At 41.7% G+C, this 26,427-nt stretch overlaps 2 protein-coding genes across 6 annotated transcripts; one reads left to right on the top strand and one right to left on the bottom strand.

Annotated features, from left to right (window-relative positions):
- Positions 1–1,005: 1,005 nt before the first annotated feature.
- Positions 1,006–6,300, bottom strand: RWDD2B (RWD domain containing 2B). Of its 4 annotated transcripts, none has more exons than XM_081199708.1 (5): positions 6,161–6,300; positions 4,201–4,429; positions 4,051–4,118; positions 3,349–3,711; positions 1,006–1,342 (listed from the first exon to the last, which is right to left on the bottom strand). In XM_081199708.1, exons 2-5 carry the CDS (start codon positions 4,405–4,407, stop codon positions 1,108–1,110), a joined length of 873 nt encoding a protein of 290 aa, XP_081055834.1. In that variant the 5' UTR covers positions 4,408–4,429; positions 6,161–6,300; the 3' UTR covers positions 1,006–1,107. The 4 variants fall into 4 exon arrangements, with proteins under 4 accessions (XP_081055834.1, XP_081055835.1, XP_081055836.1 ...); XM_081199709.1 differs by having other exon boundaries at positions 6,122–6,296; XM_081199710.1 differs by lacking the exon at positions 6,161–6,300 and adding an exon at positions 5,870–6,006.
- Positions 6,001–26,130, top strand: USP16 (ubiquitin specific peptidase 16). 2 transcript variants are annotated; one of them, XM_081199631.1, is made up of 18 exons: positions 6,001–6,073; positions 12,653–12,755; positions 14,046–14,227; positions 14,421–14,524; positions 15,483–15,586; positions 15,818–16,005; positions 16,441–16,536; positions 17,122–17,252; positions 17,947–18,034; positions 18,475–18,553; positions 19,172–19,263; positions 19,813–19,866; positions 20,891–21,070; positions 22,560–23,235; positions 23,795–23,889; positions 24,143–24,229; positions 25,576–25,732; positions 25,832–26,130. In XM_081199631.1, exons 2-18 carry the CDS (start codon positions 12,695–12,697, stop codon positions 25,954–25,956), a joined length of 2,499 nt encoding a protein of 832 aa, XP_081055757.1. In that variant the 5' UTR covers positions 6,001–6,073; positions 12,653–12,694; the 3' UTR covers positions 25,957–26,130. The 2 variants fall into 2 exon arrangements, with proteins under 2 accessions (XP_081055757.1, XP_081055756.1); XM_081199630.1 differs by lacking the exon at positions 6,001–6,073 and adding an exon at positions 6,473–6,657.
- The last annotated feature ends 297 nt before the right edge of the window (positions 26,131–26,427 follow it).

The following is a 26,427-nucleotide window of genomic DNA, read 5'->3' as shown; positions in this document are numbered from 1 at the left end:
AACAATGACAACAGTGAGGCCTTAGACTCCTGACCTACAGATGTTCTACATATAAGCATATGCTCAGGAACTTCCAAGTTTCACAGAAGATGGAAACATAAAGCATAATGGCTGAAATACCTTCTATAGGATTAGGGATAGCCATCATATATTTGACATAAGCTTTTATATTTTACAACTCTATCATATTCCTCTTACTTACTTTTTTCCAAACCACCTTATCATTTTGGTTGCTCTTTTCTCCACCTTTTCAGCTCCATAGTATCCTTTCTGAGATGTGGCAACTAAAACAGTACATAGTATGCCAACTGAGGTCGCACAATAGATTTATATAAATGCATAATAATATTGGCAGTGTTATTTTCATTCCCTTTTCTAACAATCTCTAAAAAGGAATTCACCTTTTTCATAGCTGCCACACATTGGGTTGACATGTGTTGCCACCAGAGTGACAGCCAGCTGTAAGAGGTGTAGCAGACCTGTCATAAAGGTTTTGCCTATCTATGAGTAACACAAGCACAACCTACCTACCTACACAATTTTGCTACCCCTAAAGTGGAAACATGATGATGTAGTTAACCTTGCAAGTGGGTTATGTGAAAAAATAGCTGTATTTTGTGATGTGCAGACAAGAACATATAGAAGTTCATACCTGAAAAATGCTGTTTAGCAAAACTAACTGTAGTTAGTTTTATCAAAGCCTATTTATTTCAACGAGTTTCTTAATTCTGCAAAGGATTAGGCTACATAGATATTTGAGATTATGGGAATTATTTAGATGAATAGATCAACTGCATTGCTTTTATTGTTTGTCATTAGCATTAAAATGTTATCTTAAATTAAAATCAAACTTATTTTTTTAAAAGTAAAAACATTGGGCAAGATCCAACATTACACCAGTGGATATGATTGGATTTTCTCCTGCCAACCCACTCCCCAAAATGCTCCAGAAGGTCCCACAACACATTTGGGATGAAAAGGGGAGGGGAGGAGGCACAAGACCTGTTGTCATAAACAGAAGCGGGACACCACAATTACAGGTCACCCACAGAGGACTGCTAAAGTTTAATTTAAGTGTTCCATGTGATTTTTCCACCTCTTGATGATCTATTGTCCTTCAACTCCAAAGTACAGTTGAAAAATATCACCACATCCACTGTCAAGTAAAAAATGATACAATTGTCCCAAATCCATGTGATTTCCTCTGGCACCATGTGCATCAAATATTTTTTCTTCAAAAGCAAAAAACTTCTTTTGTTTTCCCATTTCAGCTTCAGTCCCTTCTAAGCAAATGTCTTCTCTGTGACGTATTAAAATTCTCTGCCATGATAATCTTCTGATTCTAAATTCAAGGAGAGAATCACAAATTTAGAAAACACAATAAGCCCTACCAACTAAAATTACTTCTGACTTCGTCCTGTTGAGGCCAATGGAATTTATTAGTCACAAATCCTAGTGTTTTCAATAGAACTTAAGACATGGGCTAATATATTCTGAAACTGTAAAAGGAACAATATTACAAAAATGTGACAAACCTTTCTTTATATATTCTTAGAAGCAAAGCGTTGCATTTATTACACCACAGTATCCATTACAATACTCCTAAATCTGTTTTCTATTATATCCTATTATAATGAAAGTGGGTAACTTATATAAATTACAGGGGAAACCCTCCTAGGCACTTATAGAGTTGGAAGAGACCACAAGGTTTATCTAGCTCAATCTACTGCAATGCAGGAATCTTTCGCCAAATGTGGGGTGGGGCTTGAACCAACTCTACCAACTTTAATATATTTATATATGTAACCCCTTACTAAATAAATAGATTCTAGGTCAGCCTCCTTGCCACTGAGGGGACTATGATTTGAAAAGAGCCTATTTTCAGTACAGTGGTACCTCGCAAGACGAATGCCTCGCAAGACGGAAAACTCGCAAAACGAAAGGGTTTTTTGTTTTTTGAGCTGCTTCGCAAGACGATTTTCCCTATGGGCTTGCTTCGCAAGACGGAAACGTCTTGCAAGTTTGTTTCCTTTTTCTTAACACCGTTAATACAGTTGCGACTTGACTTCAAGGAGCAACTCATAGCACGCGGTGTGGTAGCCTTTTTTGAGGTTTTTGAAGACTTTGGTGATTTTTGAAGCTTTTCCAAAACTTTTCCAACACCGTGCTTCGCAAGACGAAAAAAATCGCAAGATGACAAAACTCGCGGAACGAATTAATTTTGTCTTGCGAGGCACCACTGTATTCACATTCCATGTTAGTGGTTGAGGTGATGAATATTTTCTCTTGAAAGAAAGAGGTTGTGAGAAACAGAATGAAGTCACTGGTGAAGACTAGAAGCCATTTACTAGTTTATACAGTGGTACCTCAGGTTAAGTACTTAATTCGTTCTGGAGGTCCGTTCTTAACCTGAAACTGTTCTTAACCTGAAGCACCACTTTAGCTAATGGCAGCCAGAGCACAATTTCTGTTCTCATCCTGAAGCAAAGTTCTTAACCTGAGGTAGTATTTCTGGGTTAGCGGAGTCTGTAACCTGAAGCGTATATAACCTGAAGCATATGTAACCCGAGGTACCACTGTAGTTCCTGAGCATACTTATACTGCCTTCCTCACAATGCCACCAGAAAGATTTTGGCAACAAAAAGAGGCCTGAACCATGGCTTGAAAGTTTCTTCTGACATTAAGATCTTGGATTGCAACTATGTCTGGTCTCAAGACATAAATGGAATTCATACAATTCCTATATTGTTACTGATTTAAGGTCACATCCACATTGTGCATTTAAAACAGATGGCTTCCTCCAAGGAATCATGGGAACTGTAGCGTGTTAAGGGTGCTGGGAATTGTAGCCCTCTGGGTGGTAAGCTACAGTTGCCATGTTTAAGTCATGTGTTTTAAATTTGTGAATTTAAATACGGTACCCTCCAGATCTTGTAGACTACAACTCCCAGCACCCTTTAGTGACCATCGTATTTCTACAAACCTTTGAAAACCTGTATTCAATGCCTTGGTCACCCACATGCGGCTCTACATCTCTTGCCTCTACTTCATAAGTTTTCTCAGTTTCTTCTGCCAACAGAGAGCTTTCCATCATGTTTTTCTTGGTGATGAAACAGTCACTGACAATCTCATCATGCCATCCCTCTTCTGTGAGGTATGCGCACACAGGATCAAGCAACTGCCTAATCACAGTGCTAAATTATGGTGCTGTAAAGTATAACTGGCAGAATAAGCACAGGAAGGATTCTGAATATACAGTGAAAAATATTAGTTTCAGGAATTTATGACTGAAGTAAACCACCAAAAGGTAGCAACTCAAGAATGCAAGATATAAAGTGAGAAACAAACCTTGCCCAAAACTCCTCACACAGGCTCTGCTGGCCCTCTACACAAATGATACCTGGTTTCCCAGGCATGCTAAATCCAGACAGAGAGAGTTCCTTAGCCCAATCAACTATATTCTTTCTTTTGTGCTTGTTATAAATGTGATGACTGTAAATCCATAGTCTAGTGAAAACATTATCTGACTTCTGAATACTTGATTTCATCATGCTGGAAGATGAGGGATCTCTGCTGATGTAAGCAGTGCCATGTTCTTTAATCCATTCTCTTGCACTTAATATGCAGACGTCACCAGCACAATGTGTCTTCAAGTAGGTTATAAGATCTGTGTTCAGCTGTACCTGCTGTGATCGGCTTATAGATGGAGATCTAAAGGGGGAGAAATGATGGCATTGTTTAGAATACAAATGAAAGGATTTAAAAAATGGAAAAATCTAGTTTTCCTTAATTATTGGGAATGCTCTGGGGTGACCTTAGGCTCACACAATCTCCTTCCCTTTCTTTCTTCTTTGTGTGTGAGGGATAAAGTTTAAAGATTCCATTTGTGTTTTTTTTTTGGGGGGGGGGGATACATCCCTGAATTCTCACTGCAGTCATTAGAATTATTATACTGCATATGACAGTTAAATGCAGACTTTATGTTACAACAGAATAAACAATGCATTTCAACCTTTAGGCCACTTTTCTCTATATCAAAATATGTAGTACCTGATAGTAATTTCTGGAAGAACAGCTGGGTATTTTAATGGGAAAGCACAAAACAAAGAAAGTGGAATCTAGAAAGGAATTCAAAGAAACAGAGATTACTAAATATCTAGTCTCAAATACCATACTTCATTCAGAACGGTGATGCCTTACCTTATTTCCATCTGCAGTCTCTAATTCTAAATTCAATGTAAACTGTATTTTTGATGATGGCACTTCCAAGGTGCATCTGTCAATGTGATCCTTCAGTTCTGCTAAAGCCAGTTGATCAGTCACTTTAAATTCATCTTCATTGGGGAACATACTAGAAAGCAAATCTAATTCAGAAAGTTGTAGTTCAGCCTCTTCCAAGTTGCTCATTTTAGATATGTTTATGTGATTCCTAAACAAGTTAGAGGGAAATAGTGTTAGTATTTGCAGCTTCTGGTGCTGTATATGGCTATATTTGATGGGACAAACACATGAAATCTTTAACTGGTTCCAGAATATTACCATTAATTTCTATGTCATTTTTCCACATTGAAGGAATTGAAACACAGATTCCCATCAACATCTATTTTATTGGCAGCCCAGTAATATGCACATTCACTTCCAAATGACTGCACTGGATTGTAAATTTGCATCCCAATCCTATGCATGTTCACTGTGATAAGTGTGGTTTACAGTGCATTCCTACACACAACCCAATACTGAAGTTTAAGACAGCAAGTAGTAGTTTCCTCAAGTGGAGGGGGAGTGCAGCAAAGACCCAAGTTTCAAGTGAAAAACTACTGCCAGTAGTTACCCTACTGACTGTGGGAGGAGGCACCTTTGGATAAACTAGATTCAAAACCTTGTGGACTATGCCTCAGTTATGCCAGCCAGGAGCTAGAATAGCAAAACTCATACAGAAAAATACCACACACAAACACACACACTCATATTTTGACCTGGCCAGTTCCAAGCCAACAGGATTTGGGATGCAAGGGGCAAGCAGCTACTTTTCTGATCTCTAACCAGGATGAGGATCACTCTGATACTCCAAGATAAACTTGCATGTGACTGCAGCCTTACAGTGCAATCCTGTATATGCATATTCAGCAACAAGTCATATGGAGTTATATGAGATTTACTCCCAAGTAAGTGGATACAGGGCTACAGCCTTAGGTTCACGGATTATGGATCACTGATGAGTTTATCTTGTAGGTTATATGAGTTTCCAAAGAACAGTTAACAAAGATTTGAGGTATACATTGAAAAAATTTAGATCAGCGCCTGAAAAAGATTGCATAAGCATGGGCCACGTGGCACATTCTTATGCATGTTTACTCAGAGGTATCTACCACATAGCCAGAGCCTTCACCCAATCAAATGTTAAATAGATATGCCTTTTGCACTAGCTGATCATTTACATTTTCACACAGCAATTCTATGCGTGTTTACTCAGAAGCAATAGTCTCAATAGCGGTGTATTTGGATTGCAACCCCGGATGTTTAAACACTCAACCCTACATTTTTTCATATTTCCAACTATCCAGGTCATCCTAAATTCGGCACTTCCGTTTCTGTGTAAGCAGACAGTCATCAGGGCATTTCTTTCTTTCTGATTAAGGGTTGATATTCCACGTTAGTGATAGGATAGAACCACTGCAATCAACTGATTTATTTTAAGTAGGACTCCAATGACCCTGTTTCCATATTGTTAGATACAGATACACGGAAATATAAATCGAGCTCCACCCGATCCCAAATTAAAATATCGTGACCGCTTGCCTTTGCTGCTATCTTGTGATGGGGTGGGAGGAGCGGGAGAGAGCACGCTGGCCAAAACCACACTAAAAACCTGGATTTCTCAGCAAAGCTCCCGCCTACGAGCACCCTTCCCTTCTGCCCTGGAAAGTTCACAGCGAACCCGGAAGCTGGACTCGGTGCGGCTTGTTTATCCTTCGGTTCACTTTAGATCTGGACCACAGACTTCCTCCCAGGGAGTCCCTTCCCGGCAGCCAACGCACCGGAAGTTCCTGCTCAGTAAAGCGGCCCTTCTATGGTAAGAAATCTATGCTCGGCGAACCGTCAACCACTCACACACACACACTTTTTTTGTGCCGCTCTACACAGGACTGTTGATATCCACCTCAGACGCAGAGATATGTCGCGAACCGTTTAAATCCGGGAGGTTTCTTTCCGGCTAAGGAGCGCGGGCGACACCTCGGGACTCCTTCGCTCCATGCTGCGCAGTTGCTCGCTCTCCCCCCCCCTTTGCCCTTACCGGCCGCTTCATTTACTTTCGTCTTCTTCTCAGTGACGCAACTCAGGAACGTTTTCCTATTGGCTCTGGCTTTTGTCAGTAAGGGCAGACTAGGCGGGGTTAAGGTGACGTGACCAATCAAAGCTGTGGACTGCCTCCCACCCGGCAAGTTGCGGCGCGTTCTGGTAGAAATTGCAGCGAAGCTCGTTTTCTGAAGGGAGAGGAGAGCTGGGCCAGTCGCGAGCTGCGTGTTTCTCCCTCGACTCTCAGACGGTGACGCGCCGCAGAGGCTGCCACGGAGCGGTGGGGACTGTTGGTCTCTCCAGGCATGCGGGGTTTTATTTGTATCTCCTTCACCAGACTTTTCGCTTAAAGGCTTGCGGGTGAGTAGTACCGTCCCTCTTAAGCCCATGTAGTCGCAAAGGAGGAGGAGGAGGCGGCGGCGGCAGTGTCAGGTCTGCCTTGGCTTGGCTTTCTTGGAGAGGCAGAATATTTTGCCCTTCTAACCTGAGGCTGCCAATTTCTGAAGGGCTCTGCTCCTGGGTATGGAGGGAAGGGAGGATAAGGTTTTGTGTGACTGCGCAGGAACACGAGCTGGGTCCAAGAAGTGCAGCACTCCGTATCCGGTTAAGCAAAGTGGCCAATTCTCTTGCTGGTCTTTGGTCCTGCGCCTGTTAAAGGCAGCAGGACATGCAGAAGTTTCGCAGGGGGGCTGTTTCCTTAAGATGGAAAGGCAGGCTTTGGGAAAGACAGGATTTGGCCCCGCAATAATTTGAGCGCGCTCCCTGCCATTAACGTGCGCTAAGCAAATGGCACTGGCCAAGCAAGTCACGGGGATAAGAAGTCGTTGTTGTTGTTTAGTCGTGTCCGACTCTTCGTGACCCCATGGACCAGAGCACACCAGGCACTCCTGTCTTCCACTGCCTCCCGCAGTTTGGTCAAAAGAAGTCGTAGGGAAATGTTTTCACCTGTTTTAAGGTCTGCATGCAGGGCAGGTTAGCTATTTACAGTACAGTATTCCCAACACTTGGTTTTATTTGTGGTTTTTTATACAGTGGTGCCTCGCAAGACGAAATTAATTCGTTCCGCAAGTCTCTTCGTCTTGCGAGCTTTTCGTCTTGCGATGCACGGTTTCCCATAGGAATGCATTGAAAATCAATTAATGCGTTCCTAGGGAAACCGCCTTCAGACCAGGTCCGGGGACAGTCTGTCCCCGGACCTCTTCTGAAGGCTGGGGGGGGGGGGACAAGGGCTTTTCTTCCCACCCCCAGCATTTTAAAAAACCCCGGGACAGTGGAGGACTTCTCCGCTGTCCGGGCGATCTTAAAATGCTGGCGGGCGGCATTTTAAAATCGCCCCGGACAGTGGAGGACTTCTCCGCTGTCCGGGGCGATTTAAAAGCCCCTGGGAAGGCAGGCAGGGGGGAACAAAGACTTTCGCCCCCTGCCCGCCTTCAGAAGGTGTTCCCACCCCCCCGCCCGGCTTCGCAGCAGCGCTACGAAGCCTGGCAGCTGGGGCAGGTGCTCCCGCCCCCCCTCCCCACTTCGGAACAGCGTTCCGAAGTGGGGCGGCTGGGGCAACTGTTCCCGCCCCCCCTCCCCACTTCGGAACAGCGTTCCGAAGTGGGGCGGCTGGGGCAGCTGTTCCCGCCCCCCCTCCCCACTTCGGAACAGCGTTCCGAAGTGGGGCGGATGGGGCAGCTGCTCCCGCCCCCCCTCCCCACTTCGGAACAGCGTTCCGAAGTGGGGCGGATGGGGCAGCTGCTCCCGCCCCCCCTCCCCACTTCGGAACAACTCCCCTGTCCCGGGGAGATTTTAAAATGCTGGGGGTCGGGAGCGTTCGCTGCCGACCCCCAGCATTTTAAAACGCTGTTCCGAAGCGGGGGGCGGGAACATCTGCCCCAGCCGCCCCACTTCGGAACGCTGTTCCGAAGGGGGGAGGGGGGCCGGGAACAGCTGCCCCATCCGCCCCACTTCGGAACGCTGTTCCGAAGTGGGGAGGGGGGGCGGGAACAGCTGCCCTATCCGCCCCACTTCGGAACGCTGTTCCGAAGGGGGGCGGGAACAGCTGCCCCATCCGCCCCACTTCGGAACGCTGTTCCGAAGGGGGGAGGGGGGCGGGAACAGCTGCCCCATCCGCCCCACTTCGGAAAGCTGTTCCGAAGTGGGGAGGGGGGGCGGGGAGAAGTCCTCCGCTGTCCCAGGGTTTTTTAAAATGCTGGGGGTGGGAAGAAAAGCCCTTGTCCCCCCCCCCCCCAGCCTTCAGAAGAGGTCCGGGGACAGACTGTCCCCGGACCTGGTCTGAAGGCGGTTTCCCTAGGAACGCATTAATTGATTTTCAATGCATTCCTATGGGAAACCGTGCATCGCAAGACGAAAAAACCGCAAGACGAAGAGACTTGCGGAACGAATTAATTTCGTCTTGCGAGGCACCACTGTAAAACTGACATTAGGAATCACAAGACAGAGAAACCAGTAGGAGAACACTTCAATCTCCCAGGACATTCAATACAAGATCTCAAAGCACCTGTCTTATTACAAAAGAATTTCAGAAATAGACTTGAAAGAGAAGTTGCTGAATTAGAACTTATTACCAAACTGAAAACTATGGAGAGACCTGGTCTGAATAGAGATATTGGATTCTTGTCTCATTACACATGCTAAAGCTATTTTTGGTCATCTGCATACTATCCCTTGCTTTTTCCTGTAGGACTAAATGCAGTCGTCAACATGTTTACCATACCCACTGAGCCAATCACCCATCCCCTACTACCCTTCTGAGAAATACCCCACCCCACCCTCCCACTATATACAGTGGATGCTTGGGTGCGAACGTGATCTGTGTGGGATGCATGTTCGCAACCTGCGTCTGTGCATGCACGGGTTGCGATTTGGCTCTTCTGCGACCACCTAAACCCGGAAGTAACCCGTTCCGGTACTTTCGGGTTTCGGTGGTCCACAACCTGAAAAGACGCAACCTGAAGCGGCTGTAACCCGAGGTATGACTGTATAAGGGTCTGGTGACTTCTGCTTCAGTGTATCTGAAGAAGTGTGCATGTACACGAAAGCTTATACCAGAACAAACTTAGCTGGTCTATAAGGTGTTACTGGACAATTTGAAATATTAAAAAGACAATTTGAAATACAGTGGTACCCCGCAAGACGAATGCCTCGCAAGACGGAAAACCCGCAAGACGAAAGGGTTTTCTGTTTTGGAGGCGCTTCGCAAGACGAATTTCCCTATGGGCTTGCATCGCAAGACGAAAGCCCATAGGGAAATGCTGGCGGTCGGGAGCAAAGACTTTCGCCCACAGCCGGCCTTCAGAAGAGGACCTCTTCTGAAGGCCGGCGGGGGGCAAAAGTCTTTGCTCCCCCCCGCCTGCCCCGGGCGATCTTAAAATGCTGGCGGGCGGGAGCGAAGCGTTCGCTGCCGACCCCCAGCATTTTAAAATCTCCAAGGGACAGCAGAGAAGTCTCTGTCCCGGGGAGATCTTAAAATGCTGGCGGGCGGGAGCGAAGCGTTCGCTGCCGACCCCCAGCATTTTAAAATCTCCCCGGGACACGGGGAGATTTTAAAATGATGGGGGCCGGCAGCGAACCCTTCGCTCCCGCCCGCCAGCATTTTAAGATCGCCGGGGCAGGCGGGGGGAAGGCAGGCGGGGGGGGGAGCAAAGACTTTTGCCCCCCGCCGGCCTTCAGAAGAGGTCCTCTTCTGAAGCCGGCTGTGGGCGAAAGTCTTTGCTCCCGACCGCCAGCATTTCCCTATGGGCTTTCGTCTTGCGATGCAAGCCCATAGGGAAATTCGTCTTGCGAAGCGCCTCCAAAACAGAAAACCCTTTCGTCTTGCGGGTTTTCCGTCTTGCGAGGCATTCGTCTTGCGGGGTACCACTGTATGTTCATTTATCCTTTGGCGTAGGGTTTGGCCTGTTTGTCCAATATAGAGAGCTGAAGGGCACTGCTTCTAACATTTTGTATGCCATCAAATGCCAGCAGTAACACACTTGAGACGAAACAGGTGTTTTCCTCCCTTCACAGCATCCCAGTTGCTAATAATTCAGTGGATGCAAGGGAATGAGGATGTGTCCCAAACTGCTCAATAGCCATGCTTGTGTGAGCATTTGCTTGTCTTATGTCATAAGAAAGGGCCTTAAATTTTAAACTTTATGCACTGAATTGTGTTTGACTCCTGTCAGAACGTGAGACTCTTAATCTCAGGGTCATGGGTTCAAGCCCCCTGTTGGGTTAAAAGATTCCTGCATTGCAGGGGGTTGAACTAGATTACCCTTGGGATCCCTTCCAACTCCAGAATTCTGGGAAACTAATTGAGTTAAAAGCGAGAAAGAAGCAGAAATATGGACTTGTAATATGGACTTACATCAGTGTAAAAGAGACTGCTCTTCCCTTTTCCAGGGGTGCTGTTTCCACCCCAGAGATTGCGGTGAGTAATAGTGCAGAAAGTTGAGCAAAGTACTCCAGGGATTCGACCAACACTGAATTTGTTTTTGTAAGGAGGAGAAGCCGGAATAGGTAGACTATTTTGAAAACATGTCTAAAATTGTCACAGTAGTCATTCTTGAGTAATCCCTACAGCAGTACAATTTGATTATACTGTATTTGCAGAAAGTCTATTTGTCAGCATGTATCCCTGCTGTGCAGGCAGTCTATGGGGATTGGAATATGAAAAGCCCTAAACTGGTGTTCATTCATAGTTAACATACACAAAAATACATTTACCTTTCTGATTACTGTTGTGTTAATAAAAAAAATAAGATTAGGAAATGAAAGCTGCTATAGGCATGGCCAGCAGATCTTTGTTGTTCAGATTATTTTTTTAAATAGTCAAAAGTTTGCTCTGTGTCCTGGCTATTCCATATTGTACACATGAAGCTAAGTCACATGTTTCTCTGGATAATTTCCAAAATAGAATGTAAGTTCTATATAATCAAGCTAACCTGTCATTTGCCCAGGGAAGCAGCAACAATAGGAGCAAAATATGTACAAGCATGTAGAATATGTGGTAGAGGTAACAACAAATCAAGACCACCAAAACCTGTACTACTGAAGTTTGTGCTGGCAAATAAACATGTTCCCTAATATTTTCTGCTGCAGAATGTTACCTGCTTCTGAGTGTTCCCAATACAACAGAGAGTACATTTTAAAGTATCTAAATCAGAGCTTTCCAAACTGTGTGTCACGACACGTTAATGTGTTGGCTGCAGTGTTAGTTTAAGCTCCGGTTTGCTAGTAAAACTGAATTTCTGTGACAAGACATGATTCATGTCCCAAAAGTGTGTCACCAACTTGAAAAGTTTGGAAAGCTCTGATCTAAATCCACACCCTTATATTGTAGCATTTTGTAGTTTAATATGTGATACCCCATCAGACTAGCTTAACCTGCTGTGCTAGAACATGACACTTCATATTTAGCCCCTGAAATATTATCTGCTGCACTTGTATGCATGTCAGTAATTTTATTTATTACATTTATATCCTACTTTTCCCCAAAGAAGCTCAGGGCAATACACAGGGGGCTCTCACATTTTATCCTCTCAACAACACTATTGTGACAAAGAAAAAATGACTTGCCTGTGACTACCCAGAGAGCTTTAGGGTTAAGCATGGATTTGAACTCAGTATCTTTGCAGTCAAAAGTCCAATGCTATATTATAGACTGCATGAACACTCTCATTGAGTTGCAGCCTTCCTGTACACAGTGGCACATTTAAGGGATCAAATCTTGGCTTGATAAGCCAAGATACAAATAACCTTCTGGTAACAGCTTTGTTTCTTCACAGGACAAGTAACCTACAGTTAACCATAGCTTCCAGTTATATCCAGATTTGAAACTGGTTAGCAGCTTCTAAACAAGTCAGGATATGGAATCCAATGTCAAAAAATGGCATGCAATCAAGCAAAAAAATAATAGTTTCTCGGTTCAAGTGTAATGAGAAACTATGATTAAGTGAAGTTTCCTGAAGTGGGGGGAGCAGTGTGGCTACATGCAAGTGCCTGAAGCTCATGCATATCTCAGCTTCTCAAGCTGACATTTGGTTATCTGAATATGCCCAATATATTCCTAAAATGTATTCTGCTGTTAAACAAATTTGTATACAGTACTTTGTGCAAACCTTTCAGCTGGATTTTGGGCTTGCTTGGTTGCAGTGTTGCCACTTTCAACCTCAATTTCCAAGGACTGATATACAAGAAAGGAAAATATGGCTGGTGACACAAAAACTACCCCACTTGCTCCATGGCACATCATTATGTTCAGAGTTCACCATCACCTTGAGGAATTGGGTCTTGAATGTCTTCTTGTGTAGTTGCTTTTAGTTTTTTAGGTCTCCTTCAAAATTGAGAATGATATTTCTTTCTCTTTTAGGCCATACATGTTTGATGTGAAATAAAACCTTGGAGCAGCAGCATGGGAAAAAGACGAACAAAGGGGAAAAACATGCCACCAGATGACTCACCGGATGTAGCAGGTATGCTTTGTAATTGTAATACTGTCAATCAGTTTCATAGCTCCGAGGAAGAAAGAGTTTATACTCTTATTTCCTTGGCAGAAATGTAATATCTTAAAGGTGTTTGTCCTAGTGCAAATCAAATAATGTAGAGAACAACAGTATTTAAATTCATATTTAAGGGGCAATCTCATGATTTAATTTACAGTAGGCCTTGGACTTGCCAAGGGAAAGGTTTGCCCTTCTCAGTGAAATTTATGGGTTAACATTTACGTGTGCCCAACTCCTGTTGACTTCATTGCCTAGTTTTATCTGAGTTGGAACAAAACATCTGACACTTAGCTTGGAACCCTGATGCTGTATGATCATAGTCATGATGAGAAGATTAAACAGCAGTGTAGCTTTACCCTCAGTATGAAATGGCATAATTACTTTTCTTCTCCTGCCTGAACCTCCCTGTGTAAAGACAGGTTTGTTGTGCTTGTGATCCCATTATTTCCGATTCTTAAATAAATAATATCTATTTATTCAGTTATTAAATCTCTTTTGATGGATATATGACAAAAATAGGACATTGGAATGGGGCTTGGGAAAGGACACAGCATTAAGACCATGTCAGAAAGAAGGCAGTAATATTGGGTTATATAAGTTCATGCAGTTAAAGGAAGACACAGTATTCTTTTAAAGAAAAAATGTTTTAAGAACAAATAAAACAGGTCTTGCTCAGAGAGCTATAGAGCTTTCATTTTGTACAAAAATTCACAAGCTCTGCTGGAAGCTTTAGTAGAGCAGCACCAGCAACTATTACTTCTTCTCACAGTTCTTTGGCTATACAGTGGTACCACGGGTTACATATGCTTCAGGTTACATACTCCGCTAACTCAGAAATAGTACCTCGGCTTAAGAACTTTACTTCAGGGTGAGAACAGAAATCGCGCAGCAGCAGCGGGAGGCCCCATTCGCTAAATTGGTGCTTCAGGTTAAGAACAGTTTAAGGTTAAGAACGTACCTCCGGAACGAATTAAGTACATAACCAGAGGTACCACTGTATGCCTTAGGTTTTTGTTCATTTATCACACCAGTGTCTCACAGTGCACCCAGGAAGCTACTGTGGCAGATGTAGAATTGTATCATTTTTGTTCTCACAACAACTCTGTGAGGTAGGTTGGGTTGCAGGACAATAATTTGCCCAAAGCCACCAGGGGAGTTGCACTGTACAGCAGAGATTTGAGTATCTCTACCCCTACACCACATTCGTTCTAAATAATGTCCCTTTTAAATTTGCCTTGCCTTGTTGAAACTTCCCAATAGAACCTGTATGCAAGCACCTTCGCAAAGGATTGGAACAAGGTGGCCTGAAAAAGGTGTTGCAGAATGTGGACTGGAGCTCCTGCCAGGATTGCCGAACATCAGACAGTGAGACCCGTGAGAAATCTGAAGAGAAAGCAGAAGACGGACCTTCAATATGGTTATGCCTGAAATGTGGCCACACGGTATTTCTTTCCCTATAATATGCATACCAAGGGTGGGAAATGTATAATTGCTTTGTTTCATTAGCACTTAACAGTACTCCTTATAGTGGAACTATTCCTTATTGCAACTATTTGAAGGTTTCACTTTAAAAAGTTTAATTCAATAACTGTTGACTTGCAACCTTTATTGTATTTGCAACTGTTGCTATTCCAGGGCTGTGGCAGAAATTCTCAAGAAAAACATGCCATAAAGCATTATGAAACACCAAGATCAGATCCTCATTGTTTGGTTCTCAGTTTGGACAACTGGAGTGTATGGTGAGTTTGTCAATATTCCAGTTAGAAGGCTACATGGTTTCCCCCCCTAAAAGTTATTGGAATTATTATGTAACCTTTTGTGCAGTGTACCTGACTTATTTTATTTACCATTTCTGTCATGCTTTGGCTGCATACTTAGTTTTCTCTCTTCCTCCTGTATGAGGGGGTCATCTTACACCATCTTCCTATAGAAACCATTATGCAGCCCTTATTCTGAAAATGTGCCAGCACACATGGAGTGCAACATATAACAAAAAAGGGAATCGCTACCTAAATTCTTGTGTTGTCATACTAATTAAGCACCTTGTAATTCATCCCAAACATTCTTTCATATTTTCAGCGGCAGTAACATGGTTTATCATAAATGCTTTCTATTTTCTTGAGAGGCTTCACCGCTATAGTGATTCTGCACCCCTTTCCCATCTTGCCATAGCACTTGTGTTGTAAATTGTTTATAAATATCTCTGAAACATACACAAAATCTTATACATCAGAAATTAAGGATTAAATAGTACATGATAACTAGTAGCAATAATAAAGTACTAAGATTGTGTTAATCTTGTATTGATTTATTAGGAAGCAAGAACTCTGCGACTCTGTGAGACTTATAAGTGAACTTACTAGAATTTGCTGCTAATACAGATTTAATTCATTGATTTATACAATATATCAAGTTTAGTCTTAAAATTGCTGTATTTGTCTACTGTGCAAAATTGTTTGTAATAGACAACAGCTTCTGAGAACTTAATAGCTGGACATTTTGTAGTAAAGAAATGCAAAATTCTAGCTGATTTTATATATATATATGGATCGGATAACCACTTTCATATCATATGTGAATACAAATTTAGATTGAAATGTATCTACATCATGATATGCACTTTATTTTGAAGCCAGCTGCACTGGGTTTCTGGGTGTTTTTTTTATTTATCTTCTTTTCTCCTTTTTGTGGACGCAGGTGCTATTTGTGTGACAACGATGTGCCATACAATAGTAATGGTCAATTGGGCCAGCTTGTGGACTATGTTAGAAAACAAGCACAGGTGAACATGCAGAATACAGGTAAGTTCTGACATCATTGGGATGTGCCTACTGATTTAGAAATTGATGGGTTCTTTGTTCACTGTCACCTTCCAGACTAGAATGTACTAGAAATGTCAATTTACCTTTGTTATCTGTAGCAATGAATAGACCCTAGGAGGTCTACCTCTGAGTAGTATTAGTAATTGCTGCATCCTAACATCTCTCAGTTTATTGCATTTTGAAACACAAAATGAATTGTTTTTATTTCAGCATCAAAAGAAGAAGAAAACAAGCCATTGGAAAATAAAAAAATAAAGGACCACCGAAATGAGGAAGAGAGGGAGAAAAAAGAGATATTGATGAAGGACAACAAACTTCATTTAAATGGCAATGCAGAAGTGACAGTGAAGGGCCTCAGTAACCTGGGGAATACCTGTTTCTTTAATGCAGTTCTGCAGGTATGATGGAGATTCCTAGCAATTCCTAGATTCCTCATCTCACCCAACCCCCATTTGTGCTGAAGTAGCAACAGGAGCTTAATTGCTTACCAGTTCTGTTTCTTGACAAATATCAAGTTGCAAGCTCTTATCTTTTAAATCCCTGTATAGCCAGTATGATGAAATGTATTATCCTGAATGCATTTGTCTGATTGCTGGGGAACAAAACCTCTTAGGGTAGGCTTTGTCCTGAATGCCAATAGCGTGAATTGGACAAGTGGGAAAAATTTTGTGGGAAAATGATTGTCATTTTTCTTGCTGACAATCTTGTTCGCTGCCTTTATTTGAATAAATTGTGGTCTCAAAAGGATTTTGAACATAAGGAAATAAGTTTCTAGGTATGACTGCGAGTTCCCAGACGTGTTAATCATTGACTCTAAAAAAAATTCCCTGCAGAACTTATCACAAACACCAGTTCTGAGAGAGCTGCTAAAGGAGGTTAAAATGCCGGACTTGGCAGTTACACTTGAACCACCAGAATTCTCAATAACGGTATGTTAGCTGTTGTTTTATGGTGTATTAAAAATTTTAAGAGGTGGATTTAAGCAAGCTTTACCAAAAAGCCTGTGTCTGAATTTTGGGGATGGCCAGGTCAGTTGACGCAGTGGCCTGCTTCAGATGCAATGGCTTAGTGCTAAATGAATAAGCCCCAGGCTCATTTACTACGTCATCCTGCTCCTGTGTTATAATGCTGAAGATATCAGAAGCTTTCATTTCAGTTTCTAGCTAACCACAGTTGAGCATCATGTCCAAGCCTGAACAGATGTGTTTAGCCTTAATTAGTTTCAGAAAACAAACCCATGATAGCTGCTTTTCAACCCCTTGACCCATGTCCCAGGCATTTTCTTTCCTCATGGTTCCCTAACCCTCATGACTAGCTGTGTGAAGGAGAGGGTCAGAAATTCCCATTGTGTGGCAATTCTTTTGCTAGTGCTGTGCTGGATACAGGCTACAAAAATACACACACATTTTGCTGAGGGCAATCCAGATGTTTTTCTATATCGCTTCAAATGAATGAATGGCAAATTACTTTTTAAAATGTATGTAATACAAATGTTCTCTTTGTGTGGTGTTCAGGAACCCATGATAGTTACACTTGATCAGCCAAGACCTCTTACACTAGCCATGTGTCAGTTTCTGACAGAAATGCAAGAGACTAAAAAAGGAACTGTGACCCCCAAAGAACTCTTCTCTCAGATCTGTAAAAAGTGAGTATCTGCCTGAGTTGTAATGTTAATATTGAAAAGCTTATATAAAACAGTGAATTGCATATATTGGTTGGTCTGTAGAGCAATTTGATTGGGTTAAGGCATTTTAAGTTGTATTTCTTCCTGTACATCATGAGATGTTAGCATTGTCTTATAAATACTTGAAGCTGAAAACAGGCTTCATGTCCACATGTCTCAGTTTCAGTCATGATTAGTTTATGCCACAATGAACAAGAAAAGGCCTACAGATTATGGTTTGCTGGGAATAAAACAAATCACAACCCCAGGTTTGGACATAACCCCAAGCCAGGGATCATGACTTGTTCCCCCACCCATGATTGGGAGGAGCAAAGCAACCAAGATCACGACATTCATGGTAAACTATTACCAAGGCCAGTGGTATCGATTTCTAATTAGACATGCAAAGGATTATGCTGTACATTTATTTAAGAAAATTACATGTTTGATCTTTATGATGACTGCCAAAATTATGTAAGGAACAATAAAATGAAACAAGTAAGTTTCTTTTTTATAACTTCCTAGAATAATGTAAAAAACAAAAGGAGATCTGTTAAATGATGTGAGCCTTTGTTTTTCCCTACCAAGTTATTTTCCCACTTTTTAAATGTTTCTATGTCCTTACTGTAATATTTTGAATTTAAATCTTCATCCTTTATGTTGTTATATTTAACAGAGCTATACGATTTAAAGGTTATCAACAGCAAGACAGCCAGGAACTGCTTCGCTATTTATTAGATGGGATGCGGACAGAAGAAATCCAAGTAAGTATCTAGTACAGAATGTCTGCAGCCTGGAACTCCCTTTCCTCTTAGTGCACAAAGAGCATTGAGGAGAATGGTGGGGCAGAACAAAGGTCAAGTGGGTGGTTCAGCCCCACCGCGCCATCCACTGCTGCTTACTGGGAAAGGTGTCTATGCTTAATTCTGAGTAAATATGCATGAAATTGGGCTGTCACAGAATCAGAAATGTGAAAAAATATGTGTATATTAATGGAGAGTATTTATTTCATGACACCTTTCAGTATTGGCAAATGTGCCCATAGGCCCCAAACGCTTGGAAACCCCTGCTTTATAATACCAGAATATGTAGAGTAGCTATCTGTTTCTACTGTTAAGGTGGTGATTAAACTTGATGTTTAGTAGAATAAACAACAACAAAAATGTTTAGCTTTGTTACAATTTACAATTATATATATTTCTAGCGTATTTCTGCTGGAATTTTTAAGGCACTCAATAATTCTACTGATAAAGAAAATGAAGAACTAAAAAAGAAAATCAAAGGTAATAACTTCTATCAGTTCCTCACCTTGGGCATTGTTTCTTTATTACTTTTGGTATCCAAAGAGTTACATATGAAACATATGCATATTCTGCCCTATCACAACTACAAAAAAAGGCTGCTGAGGATTCTCCAGAAAAGGATGTGATAAGTGCCAGGGGAAATTATTGGGGAAATTAATTTTCTTCCTGCCTTATGTGCATGCAGAGGTGCCTTCCACTCACACCAGATCCTTGTTGATAAATAAATAACTGAAAGTTGCATCAAAATTGCTTGGCAGTCGAAAGCACTTTCAAAAGTGGGTTGTGATATGGGGAAGTGGGGCTGTTTCATGTGTTTAATAATTCCAGTGGACATGAGCATATGCTTTGGATCTTTTTCGATTCCAACCCATCTATTCACTGGAGAAAAACAATAATTAATATATAGAATGTTCACCGTACCATTGGGAACTATTATTCAACTCCATGTCACTTCTCCTTTCCTAAGGAGCTATAATGTCTCCATGATGCTCATTGGTTGGGAGTGGGGCTATCATCTTGTTCAACTCAGTGTAGCTCTTAATACAATAACATCCTCAAATTAAGATAAAGTTTTAATGCTTTCTCTTAATATTTCAGAGTATGAAAAGGGAAAGGTGACACTGAGCTTTGTGGACCGTATTTTTGGTGGAGAATTAACAAGCACAATCATGTGTGAGGAGTGCCAAACTGTAAGTGGCTTTCCTTTTTGATATAACCTAAATAGCTTATAAATTTGGTGGCAAGCAGAATGACACAAGGGCTCTCTTTGCTGTTGCTGACTTGAGATTTCTATAATGACCTACATCCCAGACACTACCTTTGATGGGGGAATGAAGTGTGCATGAGTATATCCTATAGTTCTACAAGTGTTCTTGCAGAATTGGAAATCGTATAAGCTGGAGGAGCTGCTGTATAAGATTTCCAGTCACCTATTGGCTTTTACTTGTAATTCCAAAAAAATGTTGGTATTTACATTCAGGTGAAAGAATAGAGCGATAATAGCAGCCCAGTCTGCTTTTGTATCTCGCTTTCCTACTTTCAAGAATGGGACTTCTTATCCTTCTTTGGCACCTAATCTTAGCTTTGAGCACTCTCTCTCTCACACAGCACTGGGATCCCCCACCCCTCGAAGCTGGGGATTATTTTTCAATAAACTTATTTTCACATAACTGAAGATATAATGGTTGTTCTTAAACTCAGGCAATTTTTCTAATACTATGATAAAATGTGTATTTCAGATTTCATTAGTGCACGAGTCATTCCTTGATTTGTCACTCCCTGTCTTAAATGAGGTAAGATCAGATTGCTTTTGTTTTTAGGCTGTTGTGCTCATGGAATGACTTCGTTTGTGCATCAAAACTTCCCTTCCCTCTGTTTCCCCCACATGCTTCCCACAACTCCCCCAGCCCTCCAGAGCAGATGGTGGGGGGTTCAGCGAGAGGAGTGGGAGGAGAACTTCAATTGTTCAAACAGAAGTCATTCTACAGTTGGTATCCTTGTGCTCACAGAAGAGCTTTTGATCTAGTAGACATCTTTGTTAAAAGAAGAGGAAGGGAAGCAATTTTTGCCAATTCCTCTTCCAGCCCCAAGAATCCCCTGAAAATCATTTCCAAAAAGCAGGAGACCCTCCAGAACAGCATGGAAGATAGCATAGGATTGCAGAAGAGAGAATAATATGAAATTGATTTCCATCTTCTGTCAGTAGCAGAGGCATCCACTGGATGAAAGTTCTGCATATATGAGGAGAGGGGTTGCTGATTCCCCCCCACCCATCAGCATAGGTGCTGTGTACTTCAAGGGACATGCTTCAATTTTTTTAGGGAGGGTGGGACAGTGAAGTGTGCAGTAAGAGAATTTCCAAAATCAGGCATGCAGCTGTACAAATTTATATGTGTACTACCATTTATTACATTTTATGGGTGCTTGCTCTCAAGCCCATCACTTATATGGGGTTCCTAAAAAGCTAATGGAATAAACCATTCCTCCATGCTAAAACAGCAGGGACGAGGATCCTTTACCCCTCAAGAAATTGTCCAACTCCCATAAGCCCAGCTGGTGGTCAGAAATGTAGTCCAGCAACATCGGCAGCAGTGCTTGGCATGCTGGTTTCTCCTGCCTTCATCAGTGAGATAGTATGTAAAGGAAAGCCCTACCGATTGTTCTTAAATTTGTTATGAACAGTAGAAATATCCAGCTGAATATTCCCTTTTCCCCCCATCCTGTTTTCCTTTGTTCATTTGATGTGCCAGTCTCAACCCAAATATTGGGGTTGACGTCCCACCATGTCTCTGAACTGTTTATCGCTTTCTTTTTAAGGGTGGCAAGAAAAAACCCAATAATAATAATAGTAATGTTAGAAAGATGCAGGAAAAAGAGATTGAAGATGATGAAGACAACACAGGGAATGATTGTTATTTCAAGGAGAGAGAGGAGACTCCTGGTACAAGTAAGCATCTCCTGAAAAAGGCAAAGAAAATGGCCAAAAAGCAATCAAAGGTTAGTATAGTAGCAAAGCAGAAAGCAGTTCTGTACACTTACCACTTATATACGGATGGTTGAAGAGTTGCTACTAGTACTGCTCTGAGCATTATAGGGTGTTGGTAGGGGAGTTAAGAAAGCCCCCCCCCCCGCCCACATTCTCCTACTCTTGTGCAGCTAGCTGCTTACTCCTGTTTTACACAGCCTTTGTTTTTCTCCCATCTCCTGCTGTTTGCGTATCTGTTTAACTTGTAAAGACTTCGTCACTGCAGAATCACATGACAGTCGCGGATCACCTAACAAACATATTACGCTGCAATGTAGCCATATAACTGATAGTGAACACAGGCCTCTTACTGCTCTTATTCTGAATAGAATAGAAGGTATGCATCCCTGTTGCCCAGGCATTAAGGCCAGTGCTCTATCTTGCCAGATTGCACTGGCTGTTTCATTGCTCATCTGGACTGTGTAGCAACATTTTCACCCCAGTCCAGTTTTTAAAGTTGAGCATAGTTTTATGTGACTAAATGCATATATTTGTACTGCATTACTTTCCGATAGGCATCCCCATCCACATTCTGTATCTGCTAACCAAGTGTTGAGAGAGCATTGGCATTATTCTAGCCAACATGGCAAATTGTCAAGGAGATTGCTAATTTGTAAAATGGTGGAATATCTGCTCTTAAAACAGCAGTGAGGACCACCCTTGTTCAGCTTCCATTAGCATTGGCCAGAATGGCCAGTGGTGAGGGATGATGGGGGGGGCGGTGTAGCCAAGCATTAGTAGAGCCACAGGTTCCCATCCCTGCCTTAGGTGCTTCCTTCCCACAAATTGTTGTAAATCCCTTATTTTTACCTGTTGTTTTAAGTTCCTTTGGCTGAACTACCGAACTATTTCATCTACACCAGATCATGGTTTGTCCTTAAGTTTGAAGATAGCCTTACTGTTTACAGCTCGTAAGAGCATCTATATGTAAATTACAGTGGTGCCCCGCAAGACGAACACCTCGGAAGACGAAAAACTCGCTAGACGAAGGAGTTTTTCATTTTCTTAGCTGCTTCGCAAGACGCATTTCCCTATGGGCTTGCTTCGCAAAACGAAGCTTGCCCCGCAAGCTCCGGGGATAGCGGGGAAGCGCAGCGCGTGTTCCCCGCTGTCCCCGGACCTCTTTTGAAGCAAGGGGCGGCGGGGAGAAGATCGCTTCTCCCCGTTGCCAGCCCCACAATCTCCGCGGCACTTCCCCTCTGTCCCCGGACGGTCTCCATAGGAACGCATTGATTGATTTTCAATGCATTCCTATGGGAAACCGTGCTTCGCAAGACGAAAAACTCGCAAGAAGAAAAAACTTGCAGAACGAATTAATTTCGTCTTGCGAGGCACCACTGTAACTTGGAAGTTCAGTTTATACCAAACTTAAATGCCGTATCATTTTATATATCTCTGTGCAGCACAAATTAGGATAACTGTCCTTTTGGTACCCTTAATTTCTTGTATTTCCTTTGACAGAACCAACGCCGCCAGCAAAAAATGCAAGAAAAGGTAATCCCACTAACAGATATCTGTGCCACTGAAAAAACGGAAGGTGATCATGATTGCAGCAGTGAAACTGTAGGAAATGATTCTGAGGGTACTAGCCTAAAACAAGACGAGGAGTCATGTAACCCATGTGAAGAGCAGTGCCTGGATCAGAAAGAGAGTATGAATGAGCAAGAGGGAACATCTGAAGTACAGAATGCTGAAGTACAGAATGAAAATACAGGAAGTTCTGACCAAGAGGCAAACAATGAAGCCACAATGGCTGTTACCACAGAAGGCTTGGTTTCTGCTGTACAGTGTATTAATAAACGTGACAATCTGCCTGCCAAACGCAATAGTCTTGATGAAGATGAGGATATCACCAACGGCTTTAACAAATTAGCTTTGGATGAAGAGCCTAGTGACGATTCAGAAAGCTTGAATGATCTTCACGATTCTGAGACAAAAATGTATGAAGTAGTAAATGAGGATCCAGAAACAGCATTTTGTACCCTTGCAAACAGAGAAGCTATGAACACAGAAGAAGGTTCAGTGCTTCATTGCTTATATCAGTTCACTCATAATGAGAAACTTTGTGAGAACAATAAACTGCTGTGTGATGTATGCACACAGAGGCAAGTTTGTGGACCAAAGACCTCTGGAAAAAGTATGCTCTTAAATATTTTCTTACCATGTCAGCCTAGCATATATGACTTCACAGGGAGGGAAGTAGGAAGTGTGTGTATAGCTGTTATAAAGGCATAGACAACTGCATGTAGTAGTGTCCTACGTAATCCTAGAGAATTGGAGATAGTCGTTTAGAGTGAGTATACAATTTGGCTGAAGTTGTATTTTTGAAAACTAATCACATAGTGACAAAACTGAATGGGAGTAGCAGCTTTGATATTTGTTTATTCAAAAACAGTTTTTCCCCAGATGTTTTGGACCACAGTTCCCAAGCTTCCAGCTTGGACTGATAGGAGCTGTAGTCAAAAACATCTTCAAGGTACAAAGTTGGTAAAGGCTGGTATACATTAATTTGTTTGTATTTTGAATGTTACATATTTATAAAGGTCATTGTGAAATTGAGCTGTTTTCAGTCAAAGCAGTAAAAGTTTTAGCATGCCTGAAGTCTCAAATTATGTGATCCATTATATTGCGTTAGAACAATTCCATGACAGCGTTCTTTAAAATCTAATATTTTTTTTTCCCCTTTTGTTCTGCAGATGTCAAGAAACATGTATACACTAATGCCAAAAAACAAATGCTTATTTCTCTCGCTCCTCCAATTCTAACGCTTCATTTAAAAAGATTTCAACAGGTATAAATGTTTCTGTAAAATAAGTTTTAAGTCCTTGGCTTCATCATTGTAAGCAGCATTGCTAACAGGAAAATACTCGAGAGAGAAACTGGGAAAATTCTTATTGCCATATTACAATTATATTTGAGATATAAAAGAAATAATTTAAATTTCTAAGAATTCTTGTCTTGAAGATCAGAAGCTTTGTTCTTAAATCACTAGATTGTGTCATTTGTATGCATTTTATTCGACACTGTCTCTGCTCTCCTTCTAGACTGGATATAATCTCCAAAAAGTGAACAAGCACATAAAATTTCCTGAAGTAATGGACTTGGCTCCTTTCTGCTCAGTTAAGTGCAAGGTAAGCAAAGAGAAAGTCTATTTAAATTTCCACCATTTTTCACTAGCCTATTTCTCATGCAGAAGAACAGCTTTAAAAAGTCAGCTCACACAAGTTTAACTTGTGTGCATAAAATCTTGTGTGTATCCAGTAAAGAGATGCTTACTATGTGTATGTGAGCATTCAAAACCTGATAGCAGCCTGTGCTTTTCATATATCTGATCCTATCTTTCTACAGCAGAACTTTATCCCTCCTTCCAGTCCCAAATATCCATTTGTTTCTTGAAGCATCCCAGTGGAAATAGCCATCATTGTCTCAAACTCAGTACATCAAAGACCCAACCTTTTCTCTGAAACCCACCCCTCATAATTTCTGGCTTCTGCCTTCCCTTGAGTGCCCCAGTGTGACCTTAAAGTAAGCCTAATGTGATGAGGGTGACTGGTTTGTAATAACCATATTTCTCTCCTGGCCATCATGCTGTTTCTTTCATTCTAGATCTGACTCATTTAATTGTGAGCTCTATGAAAACAAGTTATTCTAGTTCCCCCATATACTAGATAGCCCAGACACTGCTTTTGGGGTAAGATGATCCCCTGGTATTCCCTCAGTCCTGGACCACTAGGCTTCTATCGGCACCTAAAATAAACACTTTGCCCTGTTCAAATACATGCTACTGAACATTCTTAGGGCTCACCCACACCACTTTGTTTTTGATAGCCAGGCTGCTCACTGGGGAAAGATGGGTCTGAGCACAAAACATGTCATGGCCTAACTATACTGGCTACCAATTAGTTTCTGGGCCTAATTCAAATTGCTGGTTTTGACCTATGAAGTCTAAAGGGGCTCAGGGCTGCACTACATCAGACTGCCTCTCCCCACGTGAACCAACCTAAGCCCTACGCTCTCACCTGAGGCTCTTTTCTCCGTTGGTGATAACACATGCCTTTGCAGTGGTGCCCGCTTTGTCCAAGGAGGTATGCTTAGCATCATCACTCCTTTTTTAGGCGCCAGGCAAAAATATGGGTTATTCACCTAGGCTTTTGATTGTAATTTTCGTGGGGTGGGATCTATTTAGATATGATTTGTGTATTTTGGGCTGTTTTATCCTTTAATTTTTAGTCTCATTCTTAGCCAAATTGTTTTATTATTCACCTTTTTCTATGTTTTTGTTTGAAATGCTCCTTTTATTAATAGATAAATGCTGTCCCTTATAGTGTTTCCTCTTTAATTGTTTAATTAGCTGAGCTTAGTTATAATGAAAAGATAATTGTATACTAGTGCGGAAGAATGACCAAATGTTACGATTTTTGCTGATGCATTATAAAATCAACCTTCTTGAAGTATTTTGGATATATTGTTTTCACAGAATGTTGTAGAGGGCAGTTCAAGAGTATTGTACTCTTTGTATGGTATTGTTGAACATAGTGGCACTATGAGATCTGGTCACTATACTGCCTATGTGAAGACGAAAGCTACTAACAACCAACTTTCTGATCTTGTCCTCCATAGCAAGTTTGCACAAAGTAAGTAGCACCAGTGTTTTTACCCTAGATGACCAATGTAAAATTACTTTCTTGCTAAATTACTGGAATTTAATGACACACCTCTTTTTTTCTGTTCAGCTTCAGAGACTGAATCATCCAAAGGACAATGGTTTCATATTAGTGATACACATGTGCAAGCAGTGCCTCTAGCCAAAGTGCTGAATTCACAAGCATATCTTCTATTCTATGAAAGACTACTGTAAATGAGCCATTTTCTTTTACAGCTGATTTGAAACCAAGGAAAGTTGCACCAAAAAAAAAAAAAGCTATCATGTTCCATTAACCTGATCCTCAATCTACACTGGTTTTGTCTTACCCACATCTGAACAGAACTTACATGCTTTTAAATAAAAAATAAATGTTTTATCTAACATGAATTTAAATGTGACATTTTTACCTCTTTCACAAACATTCTAGTGCTAAATGGATGCAGAAGTAGGGCTCTTGTTCTCTTAAAAGTAGGCACAACTTTTTGCCGAGGGCCACATGTAACTAAGGCTATTAATACACATGTGCCCATTTACTTCCCAACAGCAACACGGAAGTGTTGGAGGAATTGGGAGCAGTGGAAGTTAAAAGGTGCTCTTAATGTCCCTGTACTAGGTATAGGAACATGTTTTTTGCCTACCTGTGCCTTAAAGGCTTAGACCGCAATACAGGTGTCTTCTAATGCA

Source organism: Podarcis bocagei (assembly GCF_964188305.1).
Source record: "Podarcis bocagei genome assembly, chromosome: 6".
Classification (NCBI taxonomy): Eukaryota; Metazoa; Chordata; class Lepidosauria; order Squamata; family Lacertidae; genus Podarcis; species Podarcis bocagei.
This window is presented reverse-complemented; position numbering and strand designations above follow the sequence as displayed.